General features: G+C 39.0%; 1 protein-coding gene across 1 annotated transcript in view; it reads right to left on the bottom strand.

Moving 5' to 3' along the window:
- The window catches only part of vdr.S (vitamin D receptor S homeolog), a 62,400-nt gene that overhangs the window by 22,315 nt on the left and 19,129 nt on the right, over nt 1–20,956 (bottom strand). The window contains 1 exon segment of the mRNA NM_001085819.2: nt 1,661–1,811. Within this exon segment, the coding sequence (NP_001079288.1) occupies nt 1,661–1,809 (149 nt within the window). The 5' untranslated portion in view covers nt 1,810–1,811.

The following is a 20,956-nucleotide window of genomic DNA, read 5'->3' as shown; positions in this document are numbered from 1 at the left end:
GGATGTTACTGCACATTCCTGAACTCACATATACTGTATATGTTTAAATTTTACAAACGTATATATAAAAAAAATGCTTCAACATGAGTGTCTGAAATCAAAGTATTTTATCCTTTGGTTCAAAAACAGTCCTGCTTCCTGAGCTTCAGTTATCTGGATACTATTTACAACCATACAGTTCATGCGTGTTCCTTAATATGGTGTCAAGTGTAACCAGCACCAGTCTTTTATTCTAAAGCATGTAGTGAGAAATAAAATAAGACATAACCATTTAAAAAGCAATCATGCTCTATCTGATTTTCATTTTGGACATTATTTTAAAAGCTGACGAGAGAACTTGCTTCCCATTCTTGGCAGTAGCTACTGCTAAATCTACACAAAGCCTGTCTTCATTTATCAAAATATTGCATTCAGTTTGCTCATTACTAGAAGATAATTTTAATACAGGTAGGGATCCTGTTAACCAGAACGCTTGGGACCTGGGGCTTTCTGGATAAAGGATCTTTCTGTAATTTGGATTTTCATACATTAAGGGGCCGATTCACTAAATTCGAGTGAAGGATTATAAGTAAAAAAACTTCGAATTTCGAAGTATTTTTTGGGCTACTTCGACCATCGAATGGGCTACTTCGACCTTCGACTACGACTTCGAATCGAAGGAATCATAGTAAAAATCGTTCGACTATTCGACCATTCGATAGTCGAAGTACTGTCTCTTTAAAAAAAACTTCAACCCCCTAGTTCGCCATCTAAAAGCTACCGAAGTCAATGTTAGCCTATGGGGAAGGTCCCCATAGGCTTGCCTAACTTTTTTTGATCGAAGGATATTCCTTCGATCGTTGGATTTAAATCCTTCGAATCGTTCGATTCGAAGGATTTAATCGTTCGATCGAAGGAATAATCCTTCGATCGTACGATCGCAGTATTTGCGCTAAATCCTTCGACTTCGATATTCGAAGTCGAAGGATTTCAATTCCTAGTCGAATATCGAGGGTTAATTAACCCTCGATATTCGACCCTTAGTGAATCAGCCCCTAAGGCTACTAGAAAATCATTAAAAAACCCAATAAGGATGCTTTCAATAAGGATTCATTATTTTTTATTATTATAGAGAAAAGAGAATTTTTTTTAAAAAAAAAATTTGGATTATTTGGATAACATGGAGTCTATGGGAGATGGCCTTCCCATAATTTGGTTCTTTCTGGATAACGGGTTTCTGGATAATGCATCCCATACCTGTAATAGTTTTTGTTATAATATTAGTAGTGAGGTTCTATATGGGTAAGACCTGAATGCTGATTATAAGAAGCAGAAAAACATCTACTTCAAAGCACAGCTCCATATTCTAAATAATATATATTGTAGGAAGTAGTATGAACAAATAGCAAATCATTTTGTTTAGAATTCTTTATCTATTTAAACATTTGAACTGTTACAAATAATACTGGGATTTCCCTCTGAATCAAAAAGTGGGCATTATAAGAATGAATACACAGGGAACTAAGAGAACAACAAGGAGAGTAGGTGACAACTCACGTTTCTATAACCTGTATAATAAAACTCCACCTGTAGCCAGTGGGGAGGGGGGACATTGTACCTTGTATATTACAATACTAAAGGAAACATAGCATTATACAAATTTCCTTAATATCTAGCTCACCTGAAAAATCCTTTGCAGCCCTCACATGTCATGGCATTGAAGTGGAAACCGGTAGCTTTGTCCCCACAGACTCCGCATATGCGAGGGACGTTTTTATCAAACTCCATGTCAGTGTCAGCGATGGATGTTGTGGCCGCCATGAATTCCATAACTGAAAAAAGACATCAACAACAAGTAAACAGTTAAATAATGTTTCAATATAAATATACCCACCATTTCAAAGAGACATGGTGGCCAAAACAAGACGCTCTGGTCAGTGATGGATGGAGAAATGCCCAGACTTAACTTGTTAAATTTTCTAGTGTAAATGTACATATTTGCATATAAAGGTGGATAGGCCATCCTAAGTCATAAGAAGTAATCACTTTGCTTAAGTGCAGCAATTTTGTGTTACTAGTCATGGATGTGTCTGTGCTGATACCAATAAGAAGCACCTATTAAGGTAGTATTGTTAATGCCAGACAAAAAGGGTCAACAATCATGAATAGAAAATGTTTTTTTAGTTTTTCTTTAAATCAATAATTTATAATGTAGGCTCAGTGACGCTAATAATCTAGAGATCTAGATTCTGGTAGCAGTTGCTTTGTGCTGTAGCCTTTAATCATCAGTCATGAACCCAAAGAGAAGTCAGTGGGTTATTGGGATCTTCAGTCTCTTGGGTCAGAGTTGAGGATAGTTTTGTTCTGTTTTAAGTTCTGTTGTTTGGTATAATTAATAGGTGTGGTATTAGTTGTGGTATAACAACATCAGCCTCATTCATACACACTATAAGATATGTGTATACTGCATACTTTATATTTTGAATGCAAGTTTTTGTCTGTTGTTTAATTAGATTTTTTAATTAAGGCTCTCTGGGTTCTAAAGCTCTTCATTTCTAGGATCAGTGAGACCATGGTCTGGCTTCTACACTAGTTGAGCTGAAGCCAAGAAATGAAGAATTTATGATCGCATAGAAATCACCCAATAAACGTGCCAAAATAAGTGAGGCGTGGTCAGGCCCTCTGTTATGATGAAAGGATGGGCAGTCCCAACCCAAAATTTTCCTGGAATGCTGTCTTATAATTTCTGGGTGTGGCATATTTCAAATAGAATAGTTTAGAGCAGCAATTAAACTATAATCCACAATCCTTTGCATCACACATTATTTCCCTTACAACTCAGTATAAAGAGAAATAAAATATTTCTACATAAATATTTTCCAGGTAAACAGGAGACAGACTGCTTAGAGTCAGCATGTGATCCATTCTGGAAAATAAATCTTCCTTTCTTCCCTCTCTCTATTTTCCTTATTTCATATGAGGAATTCAATCCAATCCTTCAGCCATTCTTTATTTTTCTTCCCTTTACTATTTAACTTTTCTTCACTAGGAAGGCTGTTTCCTAGTATGAATAGCTATGGTGTGAGGACCATCCAAAGAGAACACAGTAGTACTGCTAATTGAAAGATTAAAAAGTATTTATTTGGACTGCCAAATGCAATTCGTGCCTTTGGGGCACTTAAGGTGGCCATACATGCTACATTTATGATCTTCATGGGAAAGATCTTTCATCTACTCTACTAACGTTAGAAGCTAAATCGTCAGATATGCAATAAAAAATAATTCTTTATCTCAGATGATTCGTCATTCCTGTTATAATCTTCGGGCACCATCAAAATGTTCAGTCCTCGCGGATCAACGAGACCACCAATATCCAAGGTTTTTACCAATATTGGTCACCTTGTTTTCCAAAACACACCGATTATCTTACCAAAGATCTATCGGTGAGTCTATGTCCACCTTAATTCATAGGCCTAGGAGCAGTAGCGATACTAGAGGGGGGCGGGCCCTGTTGCGTGACGCGCAGCTGGGCCCTGCCCCCCTCTGTACGGCCGCATTTTCAGCGGCGCACGTGCTGCCGGGGGGCCCTGAGGGGGTGCTGGCCCTGGCCCGCTCGCACCCCCTGCTCACCCGGTAGTTCCGCCACTGCCTAGGAGTTTCGAGAGGATTTGTTAACCCCTCCTGACAGACGCAGGACCAGAAGGAACTGCACTGACTTGTGAAGCAGCAAGAGGGATAAATAAAAAAGCCTTGTCATTGTTGATTGTAAGATTATTAACACAAAAAACTTCAGTTTGCGATTATGGAAAGGAGACATTATTTTTGTGTTTAGTGCTCAGATTTCATTTACTGTTATCCAGTACTACAATAACTCTTTAATGCACTTGAGTCCAGATCATCCCCCGCTGCAAATAACCATGGTCACTGATGGTTCTTGAAAATGAATCAAAGGAAACCAATTTGCAGTAAGCTGGCATTCTCAAATAAATCCTAATAATACACAAGAGTCATGAACAACCTGTAAAATACATCCTTCCACTATACAAGTGGGCTTAGTGATGTCATTATTTATAATTGATGCCTAATGTTTTCACTTTTATGACATGACTCACTTGTATAGTATATAATGGAAATCACATAAGATAAAAACAAAGCATAAAACCTTCCAGCCAGTCTAGTGTTTCTAGTCTTGTTTTCCTTTTAAATTGTAACTTGTTATTGTGATATAAGTATAGGATCTATTATACAGAATGCTTGGGACCTGGGGTATTCTGGATAAAGGATATTTCTGTAATTTGGATCTCCATACCTCAAGTCTGTTAAAAAATCATTCAAACATTAAATAAACCCAACAGGATTGTTTTGCCACCAATAGAAACTTTCTAAATACAATCAATTAAAAATTCTGTACTGTTTCTGAAATAATCAAGTTCATCTTCACGATTCCTCTCTCAGCATCTGTTTCTCTTCATTCTCTCTCCATACAGGATTTGGGTGTCTGATTGACAGCAAGATCCAATATATCTTATAGGGGGCTCCTTTTGCCTAGAAGATATATCAGAGCTCACTCTATTAAAATCACCAGACATTATGTCTCTCTACATGTAGGGTTTGTGCAAAAGGCAATTATTTTGTTAGATTTTGTTTGTACTGGAATCCATTATTTAAATTAGCTCTAATACATCTGCTAGAAAAGGAAGCCCACCTATAAGATATATTGGATCTAACTGTCAATAATTATCTGACACCCAATTGCTGCATGAAGACAGAATGAAGAGAAACAGATGCTGAGAGAGGAATAGTGAAGATAAACTGGATTATTTTAGAAACAATGCAGATTGTATTTAGGAAGTTTCTTATTTCAGTATGCTGAAGCTCATCTTAAATTTAAATTTTCACGATAGTTCCCCTTTAAAATGGAGTCTATGGGAGATGACTGGATAACGGTTTTCCAGATAACGGATCCTGTACCTGTCATTCGACAACACTGGTTGTACAATAAAATCTTTCTTTTGTAACTAGAAAGCTGTTGGCACTGACCCTGTGCACAGTATATCACATACAAAATATGAATTCTAAAAAATAATGTACCCTTGATTCAATATATGAGACTTTTAGAAGCCACTTGACCTGATTGTCATTTTTAATATCCTTATATGTTACAACAGGGGACACATGATCTGCTTTAATCTATATTAAGTCATAGTGTTTCTAGTTTATAAACACAAGCACACAATCTTCTTAGCAGTTCTGACAGCAGGTCCATGTTATTGCTTGTCTGCATATAGAAGTCTTTTTTCTACGTCAAGCACCTGTAACCATGAAAGCAGTCACATGAAACAGTCCTGAGCAACCAGTTCTACTGGTAAGTGATATGTCTGGTGAATACCACGAACAGGCAGGCTATAAAGGCCAGGCATGAATCATACACTGACGTACAAGTGAGCAAACAAGGCAATGGTTTTGAACAGAACTTCAAGCAAAAGGCTACAGTCAGCTGCACTTACTGTATGAAAAAGGTAACGGCTAGCTGCACTCTAGAGTTATAATGTAGCATTTAGACCTAGGGCAAGTCAAAAACTTGCTAATTTCACTGTATCAGTGCAGCACTCTTGGCACAACAGAGCAATAGGCAGGTGTTAAATACAAGGTTCCATTGTTCCTGGACACACTGGTGCTCCATAGCCTGGCACCTGAATGATGTGCTAAATATGGGGTATCCAAGGGAATCCAGCAAAAAAATAAAAATTGAGACTCACCCTTGACTCTGCTGTAAAGTATCATAAAACGGAATAGTATAAAGGTGTGCCTTCATCCATGCAGGACTCCTCAAACTGCAACACCATTCAAAATGGACAAAAGGAAAAATGTAGAGCACACCTTCTCCTACAGTAAAACCACCAATTATTGATTCATTAAAAACACAATTGGCTGCTGTGGAATAAGCACCTAACATGTTTCGGAACACTGCTTAATCATAGGCTTGTTAAGCCTATTGAATGGTATCCAAGGGAGTGCCTATTTTCTGCGCCCAGCCTGTCCCTCGTGAATAAAGTGCTAATGAATAAGGCAGTGCTAGAATCAAAGAAATGGACAGCTCTTTGCACGTTTGCACTTCATTTTCGGAATACATACAGTGCACAACTGAACATTGTATTCAAAACTTGAAAACCACAATTGAAAAGCACAGGATAAGGAATTATAGTCGTCATTGTTCTGTACATTGTTCCAGTCAGCCAGATATTAATGCAGGTCCCAGGCACAAAATGTTTTGCCTGCCCTGAGGTGCTACATTGATTACAGATCATTAGGAGGGTCACACAAAGGTGTGCACAATATCTGGCTGCATAGAAAAATTGGATTGCTTCCTCCAGGGGAAATCTAACAAAGTGTTTTCTTAGAGAATAATGTTTTACAGCTTACCTGCCAGAGAAATAACTCTGTGACTAACTTTATATATGAGCTGTGTGCTTTCTAGTAATTCCACAAAGTCAGCAAGCACCCCACCCATCAAATAACAAGCCTGTTGAGAGTTCAAAAAAACTGACAAAGTCCATCCAAAGATTACTGTGCCTTTCAAAGTCTGTGCTGTCGAAGCTGCAATACAAGACACTGTGTAGATATTACATTCTCTGGAAGCCTCGATTATGATCACTATATCAAGTGCTGTTTTGTACTCAAAATTAGGTGCACATTGAGCTGTACTTGCAACTACAAACGTTTCCAATATAAGAAATTAAAAATAGGGTACAAAAAAAAGTCATTTATTTTGAAAGACAATCACTGTATACACTGTATACATTGTCTAGTCATGTACCTGTGCATCAAAATCCTTCATGTTTTGGAAACAGAACAAAGCTTAAATGGATTCCAGCAATAACTGTGGAATTCTGAAAAGAAAACCCTGCATTGTGAGTAAATAACAAGGCGATTGCATCCACATATTGCACTATGTACAGTTATATATAAAGGATATACATGAGGCTTTGTGTACCTTTGTGCAGCTCTCACAGAGTTTTATTAGCTCTGATTTCCAAATGAAAATTTAGAAAACACTTGAAACACAATGTTCTAGGTTACCCATGTTCATTAAATTCTCCAATATGTCTGTAGCCAGACACTATGGAATTGCAAAAATTGGAATCAAAGCAGAGCAACTAAATGTGCAATAGAAATAATGACCCTGGCACAGCACTTAGCTTCATTTAGAACATTTGCTTTATGAATGGGACTCTTGCATAGCGCAGCTCCTTAACATCAAACAAGTCATTTATAGAATCCGGGTCCTATTGAGCAGAGGCATTTTGTTTCCCAATGTATCTCAGGCAGGCTTCCATGGCAGGGAGTTGGCTGCACTACAAATAAATGGAACAAATAAAGCATATAGTGTTTTTATGACCAGGAAAAATGCCACTTTGCTATAAAAGCATCCTTTAACCCTTTTAAATGTAATGGTATCAACTGCATAGCTCTCAATAACGGAAAACAAGTGAATAGGGTTCAAAGAGCAGAACCAGCTGCTTAACTTATCTTTATGCTCAAAAAAAATATCAATATATACAGGTATGGGACCTATTATCCAAAATGCTCAGGACCTAGAGTTTTCCCAATAAGGGGTCTTTTCAATAATTTGCCAGAGTAACTAGGTGTTATTAGGCCCCACAGCAAATTCATTTTACGACTCCCCAAAAACTCTAACAGTATATATTGAAATGGCTCATTAATTAGGGGACACCTATAACTCCTGGGCCCCATTGCAGCCACAAGGTCTGTGAGGCCCTGTACTTGCCATCTGTCTACTGTAGGCATTAAAGAGCACCTGTTGCCAAAACATATTATCCCCAACCAAAGGTGCAGGCTAATAAAGCCCACACTCCATTTGGGGGTAGGTAAAAAAAATAACTGTTACCCCCAACGGAGTGCGGGGTCTATTTGGCCGCACCTTTGATTGGGGATAATATTTTTGGGCAATAGGTGCCCTTTAAGCACAGGCTCACACTGCTGTGCTCTGCACAGAATTCCATTGTCCATTAAATGCATTTTGTTAGGCTTTATAATTTCATTATTTAATCATGTTTTATACAGGAATAGAGGCTGTTCAAATACACAGCCACATTCACCCATAGCCATCTGGGTCTCAGTTACTTAACTTACTCCAACTGTCAACCAAAATTCCAAGAAAATTTATTAAGGCAAATAGGTGTCAGCCACAAACCTCACCATTAATGAGTTTCCAGGAGTATCTAGGTGAGCAGTTCTCTAAATCTAATTCTAAATAACCTTCAGACTGGGCCCTGAAGCTGTGCAAGCCCCACAGTTTGGGAACTTCTGTAAGAGAAGAAGAATGTTCATTTGGGCATTCTTGGCTAGAACAAGCAGTGCAAAACATTTGTGTCCTAAAAAGATATAACTTAGGGTTTAGAAGCTGGTATTCCGCCAAAGTGGTTTAGTCCACATAACATTAAATGAAGCACGTTTACACCTGACTGTTTCCCATATAGCGCTACCAGCTCCAAGGCCATTGCAAACTAATATTTTCTATTCTGTAATGCAGTGATTAATTATGTCCCATGCCTTTTATAAAAGTTTCTGTTGGGTGATTACCAACTTTAGACAGACGTCTGTCACAAGAACAAACTTGAAAGATGATAAAACTGTTTTGTTCCTAGAGTGAGTAAAAAGAATGCCACTATTCTCGTAAAGCTTGTTTTAGCGTATGGGTAAAAAGTTACTGAGACAAAAAAAGATATAAAAAAAAACCTAGCATGTAAATAGATTAAATATATGGCAGCAGATGTTCTGAGTAGTGTGTAATGGTTTGGTCTGTGTCTTTTGTTTATGTATGCATTCTTCAAGAGTCTTCAGTTATTATGTTATCAAAGCCAGGTAGGTCATTATTCTGAGAACCCATTAAAACATGCTAAGGCTTATGTACAATTTCAACTGCAAGTTGCTGATCACATAAACTGACACCAATGCACACTAGAGTCCTGCGTGGAACCGATTTCTGAAACCCAGACCCAACCCCCAATTTGTATCCGAACCTGCATTTTTACCTGCTTGAACTTACTACTCGACCTGATCCATAACTGCCTTATTTGCAACCCCATTTATGACCTGCTGCCCACCGAGAAACAGGTGCTGTTACTGTTAACGGCAAGTAACATCATCAGAAGTGGGTGTGGGCAGAAAAAATGTTGCAAAAATTGATCCCTGGAACTCTCCTATTAACGTAAACGCCAATTTTGTGGCGAATAGTCAAATTTGAGCTCTTAAAGGGCCAGAGTATGACAAATCTCGAAAATCAAATTCAAATTTTTTTAAAAAACTCGAATCGAATTTGAATAACTACCTAGTCAAATTTGAGAGTCTTGACCATAAAAACTCAGAAGTCAATACTGAGAAAAGCAAAAAATTATTTTTGTTACCAATTTTCTTTCCTGTCCTTTTTCTGTTCCTTGATACTAATATATCTATTCCACATTCACCAACTCCAATCTTTTCTTCCTGTTTGACGTTTATCTTTCTTCACAGCAGGACCATTCATTCTGCAGGTTGTGGGCACATGAAGGGGCAAATTTACTAAGGGTCGAATATCGAGGGTTAATTAACCCTCGATATTCGACCATCTAAGTAAAATCGAAGGATTTACCACAAATACTTAGATCGAACGATCAAATGAAAAATCCTTCGATCGAACGATTAAATCCTTCGTATCGAACGATTCAAAGGATTTTAATCCATCGATTGAACGATTTTCCGTCGATCAGAAATAGCTTGCAAAACTTATGGGGAAGGTCCCATAGGCTAACATTGGTGCTCGGTAGGTTTAAAGTGGCGAAGTAGGTAGTCGAAGTTTTTTTTAAAGAGACAGTACTTCGACTATCGAATGGTCGAATTGTCGAATAGTCGAATGATTTTTAGTTCACTCAAGCTTAGTAAATGTGCCCCGAAGTGTTGGTTCCGCTGCTCTCAGTCTCTTTTTTTATGCAGGCTGAAAGAAGCGAATCCCTTTCTGCAGCTCTATCACAAATTCAATAATTAGTAGTCAGTAATTTACAATGCATTACTGACACACAGCATGGTTGAGTTGTTTGCAGTAATTACAGGGAAAAAATTATGGAGAAAACACTACAGTTCCCCTTTAAAGGAGAAGGAAAGCTACCGAAGCAGTTTATTGCCAATAGATTAGCCACAATAGTGCAAGCTATAACACTATATTTATTCTATAGAAAGCTTTACCATACCTGAGTAAACAGCTCTAGAAGCTCTCTCTGTTTGTTTAGGATAGCAGCTGCCATATTATCTTATATAGATCTTTCTGATAAAGCTTACTTAATTTTAGCCTTTCCTTTTCCTTTAAGGATATTACAACTCACAGAGGAATATATACTGTACCTGTGCCATGATTTTGGGAATGTGCACCAATTGAATGGATTATATTAATGCTAACCTTTTTATTGCAATAAACTTGGAAAAGAGGGCTTCCCTTCCTAAAGAACAACATATGAAGATTCCTGCTATTGGAAGTTCAGAGGTATAAGGAAGGGGTATATTTTTGTTTTAAAATTTGGAATTTGTACTGTTATGTAAATAGCAAAGGTAACTGTGTGCCTGTGTTTAAATGACGTAAATGAAACTGATTTTTTTTCTCTCCTGTTTAGTCTTCACTTCAGTTAGATATAATTAGTGTGTATAAACTAGGCTCCTGGGTAAAATTACAATAAAAAATGTTCAGTGAAAAAGCCTTAATGGGCAAGTAGATGATGGTTTCACTACATAGACCCCAGGCTGTGGGTTCTGGTAATAACCAATTTGACCACTAAAGTGTGAGAGCCATTAATAAAAGAAACAGTAGCGGAAGTATATTAAATTAAAAAATCATTTATTAGAACAAACACTGCCTAACACGTTTCATGCCTAATGGGGCACTTACTCATCGCATGATTTAGTCTAGTTTGCTGTTTTATCCAATCAGTACCAAAATCTACTGTGTTAGCATTGGTGGTTCAGGTGATTGAGTAAAGAAAAATCTGTGAATGTGTGGCCAACGTTAAGATCACCAATTTAATCAGAAGCCAGTGATTTTTCATTTTAGCAGGCGGAAGTCAGTTTGGGGAGATTGTCTCCCCGAAGAAGAGGCGACTAATTCTTCCCGAATCTGTCCTTGTGCCTCTGCCTTTAGACTGTGAGAATAGACGCACAACTAAGAACACTAAGGCACATTATAAAAGAGCTTGAAGTAACTTGAAAAGAGAAATGTATTTTCTTAACAGGGCTTTTGGCTGTGCGTTCAGAAGCCTGACAATGCATGTACTTTGTTTGTTTGGACAAGGTCATTGAGTTTTAAATTTACTTTAACTTGTAAATCTATTCACAGAGCAACCCACCTTACAGAAATCATTCTGTTTCACATGTTCTCAACTTGCTTCATGGTAGCAACGCCCCTGCTGGGGACAAATTAATGTCCAACCTTGAGAAAGTATTTACAGAAGTAATACCACTGATTATAAGTGCCCATAGCACTTATAAACATAAAGGCTCCCTCTATTTATAGACTCGAGCCCGATCCACCCCGCAGTGACGTCACAAAAGGGATGGGTGCAAGTCTATAAATTCCGGTGCAGGAAGCCGGAACTGCTAGGTCGCGGGCAGGGAGAGCAGGAGAAGAGCTAGATTTTGTGCAGGAGTCGGCCTACGGATTTCGGGCTGGCCCGCACATCACTACAGGGCAGGGTGTTAATTGCAAACCGTCATGTTTTTCATGGAGAATTTATGGTGCATTCCATCTCCATATTATAAACAAAGCCGTGGGTCATAGCATTATATGTGAGTACATGGAAATGCAGCTCCAATGTGGTGCAAAACTACAGTAGTTAAGCACAAGAAAAATGGCAATTAAAAATCAGGATAGCTGTATTAAAATGTCAGCTTAATGTCAACATAATAACAGATATTTAGGAAAGGGGGAAATAGAGAGCGGAGCTATTTGTAATGAAAAAATGCATTTAAAGGTCCATTTACTAATGACACGGGTGCAAATTCCAGAGCACTAAGGGGCAAAAATATTGCCCCTTAAGGCCCATACAAGAATAATTTGTAAATTGGTCTGTGAAAATATTTGGTGCAAGGTGCAAGGAGTAGTGCAGGAGGTACATATACATGCCTTCCTAGCTTTCTGTCTTAATAGCACACAAGCTGGGGACATTCCAAGTGACACCCATTAACTCTCCTCCAGGTATGCAACATTGAATGTAGGCAGCACAGCTGCAGATTAGTGATGGGCGAATAAATCCGCCAGTCGCGAATTTGCTGTGAATTTCTGCGTTTCGCCGGCGGTTCATGCCTGAGGAAAACTGCGAAGAAAATTCGTAGACCTTAAAAAAATGTTGGACGCACGCCGGAAAAGTCGCTTGCGTCGAAACCTGACGCGCGTCAACATTATTCAGACGCCCATTGACGTTTCATGGGGTTTTTTTCCACAAAACACAAAAATTAAGGGGAATTATAAAATTTTTCTGTGAAACGGGATAAATTCACCCATCAATACTGCAGATGCACAACTCTTTACATTGCACTCTAGCAGCAGGAGAGTCTTGCTTCTGGGCGCAGCATGCGGGCGAAGGTGCAAAAGGCAAAACACTGCATTTTCCATACATATATTTGCATGCCTTTCTTATTTTAATTTAAACCAGTATGCAGTCCACAAGAAAAAAAACCGCTACATGAAAAAGTTCGACAGCACTGAGTTAGTGAGTGTGGGAAAAATTCCAGACCTTGTAATAACATTCTGATTCAATGAATGAAACACAAAAAAGTCAGCACAGTTGATTAAAGATGGGGATTATTTCACTGTCAATTGTTCCTACGATAATTTGTAGGTCAGATTATAAATCACAATGATCTAAACCATGACAACAAATATCAATGACGCAGAGGATAAGCACTTTGATACTTCACAGTCATTGTGAAATTCTCTCTGTTGCAAACAGAAATTACCACATTTGAATGACTACATTAGCCTGCAGTTCTTACCACAGGGAATTTCACACAAATGTACTGCTAAATTAAGATTCAATGGAGAGACACAGTTTTTATTCATATTTATCTACATGTCTCCATAGCCTAAAGGAACTGCAGTATCAAAACTCACCAATGCTCATTTTGTAAACCAATAAGGAGAACGCTGGTAAATTTTCGCTACCGTTACTTCGACAATCAAAGCGAAGATGTGCTAGCGTTCGATTATGCCTAGCGCAACTTCGTTAGAGGTCTACGATCAGGCTAATTTGCATACGCCCGGGAAATTATAAAGTTGAATGGACGTTGTTGCAGCAAATATACATAACACAAGTCCAGGGAACCTTAATAAAGAAAATAGAGTTTTTATAATGCCTTACACATGAGCCCACTGTATAGTTAATGTTCCATATGTTAGAAAATGCGTTATTCACTTCATACCTTTAGTAAATCTGTCCCCTGGAGTTTTCTGTATAAGGATTAATTATATCTTAGTTAGGATCAAGTATAAGGTAATGTTGTATTATTACAGAGAGAATCACTTTTAAACATTGAACTATTTTGTTAAATTTGAGTCCATGGGAGACGGCATTCCTGTAATGCAGAGCTTTCTGGATAACAGGTTTTTACATAACAGATCCCATACCTGTGCAATTAGTCTTCCTGTAAGAACAATTACAAGACAAAGGGCCTGGACAGAGTGCCACCATTTAACAGAATGTATAACATAAGTCATAGTGTGTCACCACTTAATTACGGTGTTTATGAGATGATCACAATCTCACACCCAAAGAAGTTTCAGTAATACAAATGATCTAGATGAAAGAAATAGATGTATGATGTACAACGCTTATTCAGCAAAAGCTGCTTTACAAGGAAATATGTAACCTCAACATCAACCCAACTATGCCTGGCTCAAATGAAAGATTGCTGTAAACACAGGCCAGAGACTTCCTAAAGCCAGAGTGTTTTCACTTGCATGGAGTGATAGGCCCAGCCAGAACCCAAAGGTGATAATAGAAGCAAAGCAGAACAAAAATCAATCATGTAACCGGTCATTCATATGGAGGCTAGTGTGCTCCAACAGTACCTGTTACTGAACTGCACAGATCCTTTTTAAATACAAGGGGTAGGCCAGTATGCACACTGTTGGGTGTAAAGTAACACATTCCCTTGTTTGTGACACACGCACACTCCAATTGCCTCTTCACAACTTTATACAAACAATGAGAGAGAATATTTTTTAACTACCATTCATTCTTCTTTATATATGACCAATATAGTCCACAATGCTCTACATCATTTACATGGGTCCCTGGCCCAGCCTGCCTGTTAGTACTGTATGTTTCTGGAGTATGGGAGGAAACTAGAGTACCCAGAGGAAACCTGTGCAGACACAGTGAATGTAGTATTGGTGCATGTGCAGTTGGAGCAGTCTACTAGTTCATTGCAACTGCACATGCATCAAAAGTGCCAGAAATTTCCAAAAGGAAGGAAGAGGACCCAAAGAATACAGAAGAGCCGGAAGATGGCGCCCATGAGCTCTGCTGCGCTTACTCTGTACTTATATATGAGTAATGAATTAGGGGTACTTTTAGGGGTAATCATCTATGATGGTGAAGCAGGGATGATGGACTATGTAGAGTCGTGGTTTTTATTATTGGGGGGTTTAGTTCACCTTTAAATCTCAACCAAAACTTATTTATAAAGTGCTACATGAATATGCAGCATTGCATACACACACACAGGGAGGAAAGAGGTCCCTGCCCTGTAGAGCTTACAATCTAGGCATGCATCCAGAACCCTTTGGAGCCTTCATTGCTTATTGATATGCTCCTTCCACACTGCAGTCCACGGTGTCTTCTGATAATCTACGTGAGCACTGCAGTCTTTAATGATTTTAATACAATAATATTTAAAATATGATAGTATTTTACAAATATACAACTGTAATAAAATAGAACCAGAACCAATATTGTTGTTACAATATTCCCTTATAAATAATTTTTATACTATAAAAACAGTTCTTGGCAACTGAATATAAATGTATAATCACTGGGCACAAAAAGCTGAACGTTCTTTTTAAAGAAAACAAAGTAATAAACTGATCAGCAGGCATTTCTATTTGCACCTAGTCGATTGCTTCTCTTCTGCAAAGTGTTTGTTAGTGTACAGTACCTTGCACCTATGGTTTCGCTTGACGTCACACTTCTACTGCTTTTTGTTCTTATCTTGAATTTACTGTTCAAGTTCAAGGTGCAAAGATTATAATGCGAAAACCGTATGTATAGCATATGGCATTTAAGAGCTGGCCACTGGCCAGTACTGTCTGTGAGGGGTGAGAATATATTTTTAAATACAAAAGAAGCAGCCTTGCTGATTACACATTTATCTTAAATATAACGTGGAACCCCCCATTCTTTGTTTTTCATGGGACAAGAAAAATTGGAAGTTAGTGTGTGTCCTTAATTTGCATAATAACATCACCAGCAGGCAGGCCCGGATTTGTGGAGAGGCCACCAAGGCCCGGGCCTAGGGTGGCAGGATTTTAGGGGGCGGCATGCTGCGCAATCACACCCACATTGGTTCAGAAACACTGGGGAGACGCAGGAGAAACGATAGATTTTAAAATTTCCTGTACGCCAATCCCCATTGCTCTGGTCCCAATGATGAAAATTTGATTAAATAAAAGGGTGGGGTCGGGGCGACGAACGACGGTGGGCCTAGGGGTGCCCGCAATTTAAATCTGGCCCTGCCAGCAGGGGACAAGATAGGGAAATCTCGTGATACTTCTAGTGGAGGAGTTTACTAAAGCTAGGCATTCTGGGTAGAATAATCAAGGTAGTGCTACAATCTGAGCATGTTCCTGAAATTTACATGTTATAGTCTCTGTTATAGTCTCAGTATGGACTCCCTCAGTGAAATAACCCATTTGACAAAGTAAGGAATTTTTTAAAACCTGCAGTTTTTTTTCAAAAAACTATATATGTAGTTTGATTAAACGTGTTTAGTAATGATGTGTGGGTCAGGGTTTCCCTGACCCGCACCCGACCCTAACCCGCCCTGCTACAACCCACGCCAGCCTGCACTGGGGTCCTTTTATAGACCCGTGCTGACCCGCCCCGCTGATGACGTCACACAAGGGGCGGGGCAAGCAGACACGAGACTATAAACCCAGAACCTGGAAGTCAGATGCCGGCATTTGATGGTGGCAGGCGGGGAGAGCAGGAGAAGAGCTCAACCTGCGCCCGCCACCCGCGAGGAGCACTGCGAGGTCGACCCAAACCCGCCCAACCCGCGGGTCCCACGGGTATCGGGTCGGCCCGCACATCACTAGTGTTTAGGTTGTACTGGTCAGATTGTTAACATGTGTTTGATTCTGTCTGTGATAGGTGCTGACTGCATCATACAATATACCTGGATGTCTTTATAACTGAGATAACTCCACCAAACCTTAAACAAAACAAGCATAATTGTTCTGTGCAAACCCACATTCAAAGCTACCCCGATTAAAGATCAGTAATTGAAAGGATATGCTTAATGATGTGACACACACCATTTCAGTGCAGCACATTTAAAATAAAAAGTGATATATGGAATTTAACCATGTTCTGGGAAACTCCAAAGTTCGATACCTGCCAACTGCCCCAGTTTTTAAGGACACATTTTATTTCTCCAATTAAAAATCAGTAGATCTTCCAAGAGAAGAGACTTTAGGGTAGATATGAAAGCAGTTTCTGCAGGTCAGGGTGTTTCCAAGAAATGCTATGTATGTTAATTGGAAATGTATTCCAGCATTAGTTAGAATGCAATCACAAGGCACAATGGTACATTTACAAAAAACAAAATGCTAAAATGCATGCCTAGATATTTTTCCCCACAATGCATGGGTTTTTTCCACATAATTCCAGTGTATTTAAAACTAGCATTGCATTGATAATCCATGGGCAAGTTGTGTATACAAATGGCATCACTTCCAATTCACCAATTCTCACATCACCAGATATAGTTGCAAATCAGTTGGGCCTTTAGGTGCAAATTGCAAAGGGGAGTCCTGGATGCAAAGTTTTAATTCTGTCCGCACCTGTGTCTTTGCAACTTGCATGCAATGCCTAATGAAATAGATGCTAATGTTAGATGCCAGAAGTGATGTCATTTGTTCACAAATTTATGGGGTGTTAGGGTCTGGCCACACCTGCAGATTCGGGAGATTAGTCGCCAGACGACAAATCTCCTCTTCTTAGCGGCAACTAATCTCCCTGATTTGTCTTCCGCTGGCTAAAATGAAAATCGTTTTGGGGCAGGCACACGGAGCGCTTCATTTCCCGAAGTCGCCCGAAGTTTCCTTTTGAGGCAGTTACAGGCGACTTTGGAAAACGAATCGCTCTGTGTGCCTGCCCCCATGCAATTTTCATTTCAGCTGGCGGAAGGCAGATCGGGGAGATTAGTCTCCGCGAAGAAGAGGAGATTTGTCGCCTGTCGACTAATCTCCCCGAATCTGCCCGTGTGGCCAGACCCTTAGCAATCCTTCCCCCCAAAAAGTAGGATTACATTTTCCACATTTACAATCAGCACTAACAAGGAAAACATTTTTGTAAATCAGAACCGTTCTGTCTCTTTTGGTGAACAGTAACCTTCAATAGCACTCAATAACACTACTATTTTTATAGCTTAGAACACTGTACACCTGTCCCTGACACTCCTCCCTACTGATTGGAGGAGCTTGCCAATATCAGGTGTCAGACTGTAGACCAGGACACATTGTTCTTTGCATTATGAATATGAACTGTTTGTTGCAGCCTTAGAGGATCATAGAATTTGTAGAATTTCAGTAGGAAACCATTTGAGCATTAAACACATTCTTTATTTTATTGCAGTCCCATAATATCAGATACACCACCATTTGGAGGGCAAAGTCACATTTCTGATTCTCTAAAGCAGAGAATGTTTCAAATTCTCAAAATAAATGAAGCCAGCTATAGTGCCACAGACAATACAAGCAGGAATTACAGAATTACATTGAGGAAGACCAAGCATAATTATTCTTCTATAGTTTTCTTTTTCCTTTAACTGTATAATACGATCATAAATGAATAGGATAATTAACTCGGAAGGCTGAACTGGAAACCGGAATTATTAAATTCAATACAATATATTCACACAATCAGGCCCTTTTTTCATTGAGTGTTACTTTAATACAATTAGTGAAATTAGTGAAATATTTCTGCTGCTACATAACCTTGGAACACAAAATATGAAAACTGCAAGAACACCACTCACTAGATTGTCAGTAAGCTATGTGATGCCTTCATAGATAAATAGAAAATTTAGATTGAAAAAGATATCAGTCCATTAAGGTCAATCATTACAAATAATTCACCGTGCATATATATACCTATATAAAACGAATATACAGCCAACGAATGACAACCTCCCTGGCAGGATTCAGCCTAAGGGCAATTACACATGGGAGATTTGTTGCTTGTTTTAAAAAATCACTACTACAGATGACAAATCTCCAACAGAAATGCCTTCCCATTCACTAGCTTTAGAATCACCACAAGTAAATTACAATACTTGCATTGATCAGTTGCGTTTGAGGAAGTGACATCATCAAAAGTGGGTGGGGACAGCAACAATCTTTGTAAAAAAAAGGACCAAAATATAGACAATATATTATAAGATAAGAAATTTAGATGAGACCGGCAACCCACATCTATACCCGCACCTGAAAATCCTACCCCCATTCCGCAGGGTACCCACTTTTTTGTGCGTAACCCACGGGTACCCGACCTGCTGCAGGACTCTAGCTCATGTGACTGTCTTTGTTACCAGATCATTAAGTTTCCATTCATTTTTTGTGTTCATTTGGTTTTACTGCTGGTGCTTGACAATTTGGCAGAGGAGAACCAAGTGTTGACTCTGAGCTCTCAGAGAGAAATAATTGAGTTGAACTGTTTAATGAAGTGATCCATTCATCATTAATGGCAATATTTCCTAACAGTCAAAAAAGAATTAATAGCAGACCCCAATATTCCATTAGAATAAAGAAAAGGAGCCGTAAATGTGATGACCGCACACATATAAAAAAATAAAAAGTGAATTATAGGTTCCCCTCTCAAAAAATCCTAGCCTATTACCTTGCAATAAAAATTCTGTAGTGTTATTGTAATATAAGCAATTACAGCTTCGGTACTACTCTCCCCAGGGAGTATATTCATCCTTTTGACAAACAATGTGGATCAAACTTTCATTTTATTTTCTACATTAAAAATAAAAAGCAACTGTTTGTCTGACTAAACAATACATTGATCTTTCACATCCACAGTCAAGCATTTAATCAATTGTTATAGGCATAGTTAATGCCTAGGGTTGCCAACTTTTCTAGCCCAAATTCTGGGCAAGAGGCGGAAGCTGAAGTCAGAGGGGGCGAGGTTATGGCGTTGCTAGGCTATGAAGTCACTGGTTGGGATGATGATTTGGTGATCAGATCAGCTGGTCTTCACTTCAATCTAGGGGAATCCTGCACGGTTTTCCTAATTTGGAAAACCAGTCTGTCCAGGCCAAAATCAACAGGTGGCAACACAATTATCACCCCTGTCAGTTTTCATATGTGCTTAAGCCAACGATGCAAAGTCAATATCAGCTCTGAAATACTGGTTACTGCAATCTTTTCTAGAAACATTGGGGCAGATTTACTAAAGGGTGAAGTGGCTAACGCTAACGACTTTTAGCCAGAAATCCCGCTCGCAATGACATCGCCAATTCACTAACAGGCACAGAGGATAATTCGATAGTGAAAGAGACCGTCGCTAGCATACAGTCGCACTCTATTGCCAGGTGACTTTTTGCTCTGCAAATTCATTAAATTGCGGATTTTAAGGCAAAAAAAAAAACGCATCTGAAGCCTCTCCAATTTGCCTCAGAGGGGGAAAAAAATCCTTCCTGACTCCAAAATGGCAATCGGACCAGTCCTTGGATCAACTTGTACTATGAGCTATCTCCCATAACCCTGTATTCCCTCACTTGCTAAAAAGCCATCCAACCCCTTCTTAAAGCTATCTAATGTATCAGCCTGTACAACTGATTCAGGGAGAGAATTCCACATCTTCACAGCTCTCACTGTAAAAAAACCCTTCCCAATATTTAGTCGGAACCTCTTTTCTTCTAATCGGAATGGGTGACCTCGTGTCAGCTGGAAAGACCTACTGATAAATAAAGCATTACAGAGATTATTATATGATCCCCTTATATATTTATACATAGTTATCATATCACCCCTTAAACGCCTCTTCTCCAGTGTGAACATTCCCAATTTGGCCAGTCTTTCCTCATAGCTAAGATTTTCAATACCTTTTACCAGCTTAGTTGCCCTTCTCTGTACCCTCTCTAATACCATAATGTCCTGTTTGAGTGATGGAGACCAAAACTGTACGGCATATTCTAGATGTGGCCTTACAAGTGCTCTATACAGTGGAAGAATGACCCCCTCCTCCTAACATGAATCAATGCCCCTTTTAATACAGCTCAAGACCTTATTTGCCCTTGATGCTGCTGACTGGCATTGCTTGCTACAGCCAAGTTATTATCTACAAAGACTTCAAGGTCCTTTTCCATAATAGATTTGCCTAGTGCAGTCCCATTAAGGGTATAAGTGGCTTGGATATTTTTACATCCCAGGTGCATGACTTTACATTTATCAACATTGAATCTCATTTGCCACTTAGCTGCCCAGATTGCCAGTTTGTCAAGATCATGTTGCAAGGATGCCACATCCTGGATGGAATTAATTGGGCGGGATAGTTTTGTGTCATCTGCAAACACTGATACATTACTTACAACACCCTCCCCTAAGTCATTAATGAACAAGTTAAATAAAAGTGGACCCAATACCGAGCCCTGAGGGACCCCACTAAGAATCTTACTCCAAGTAGAGAATGTCCCATTAACAACCACC

This window comes from Xenopus laevis, chromosome 2S, assembly GCF_017654675.1.
Source record: "Xenopus laevis strain J_2021 chromosome 2S, Xenopus_laevis_v10.1, whole genome shotgun sequence".
NCBI lineage: Eukaryota > Metazoa > Chordata > Amphibia > Anura > Pipidae > Xenopus > Xenopus laevis.
Note: the sequence above shows the minus strand (reverse complement) of the source record. Positions and strands in the feature narration are given on the sequence as shown.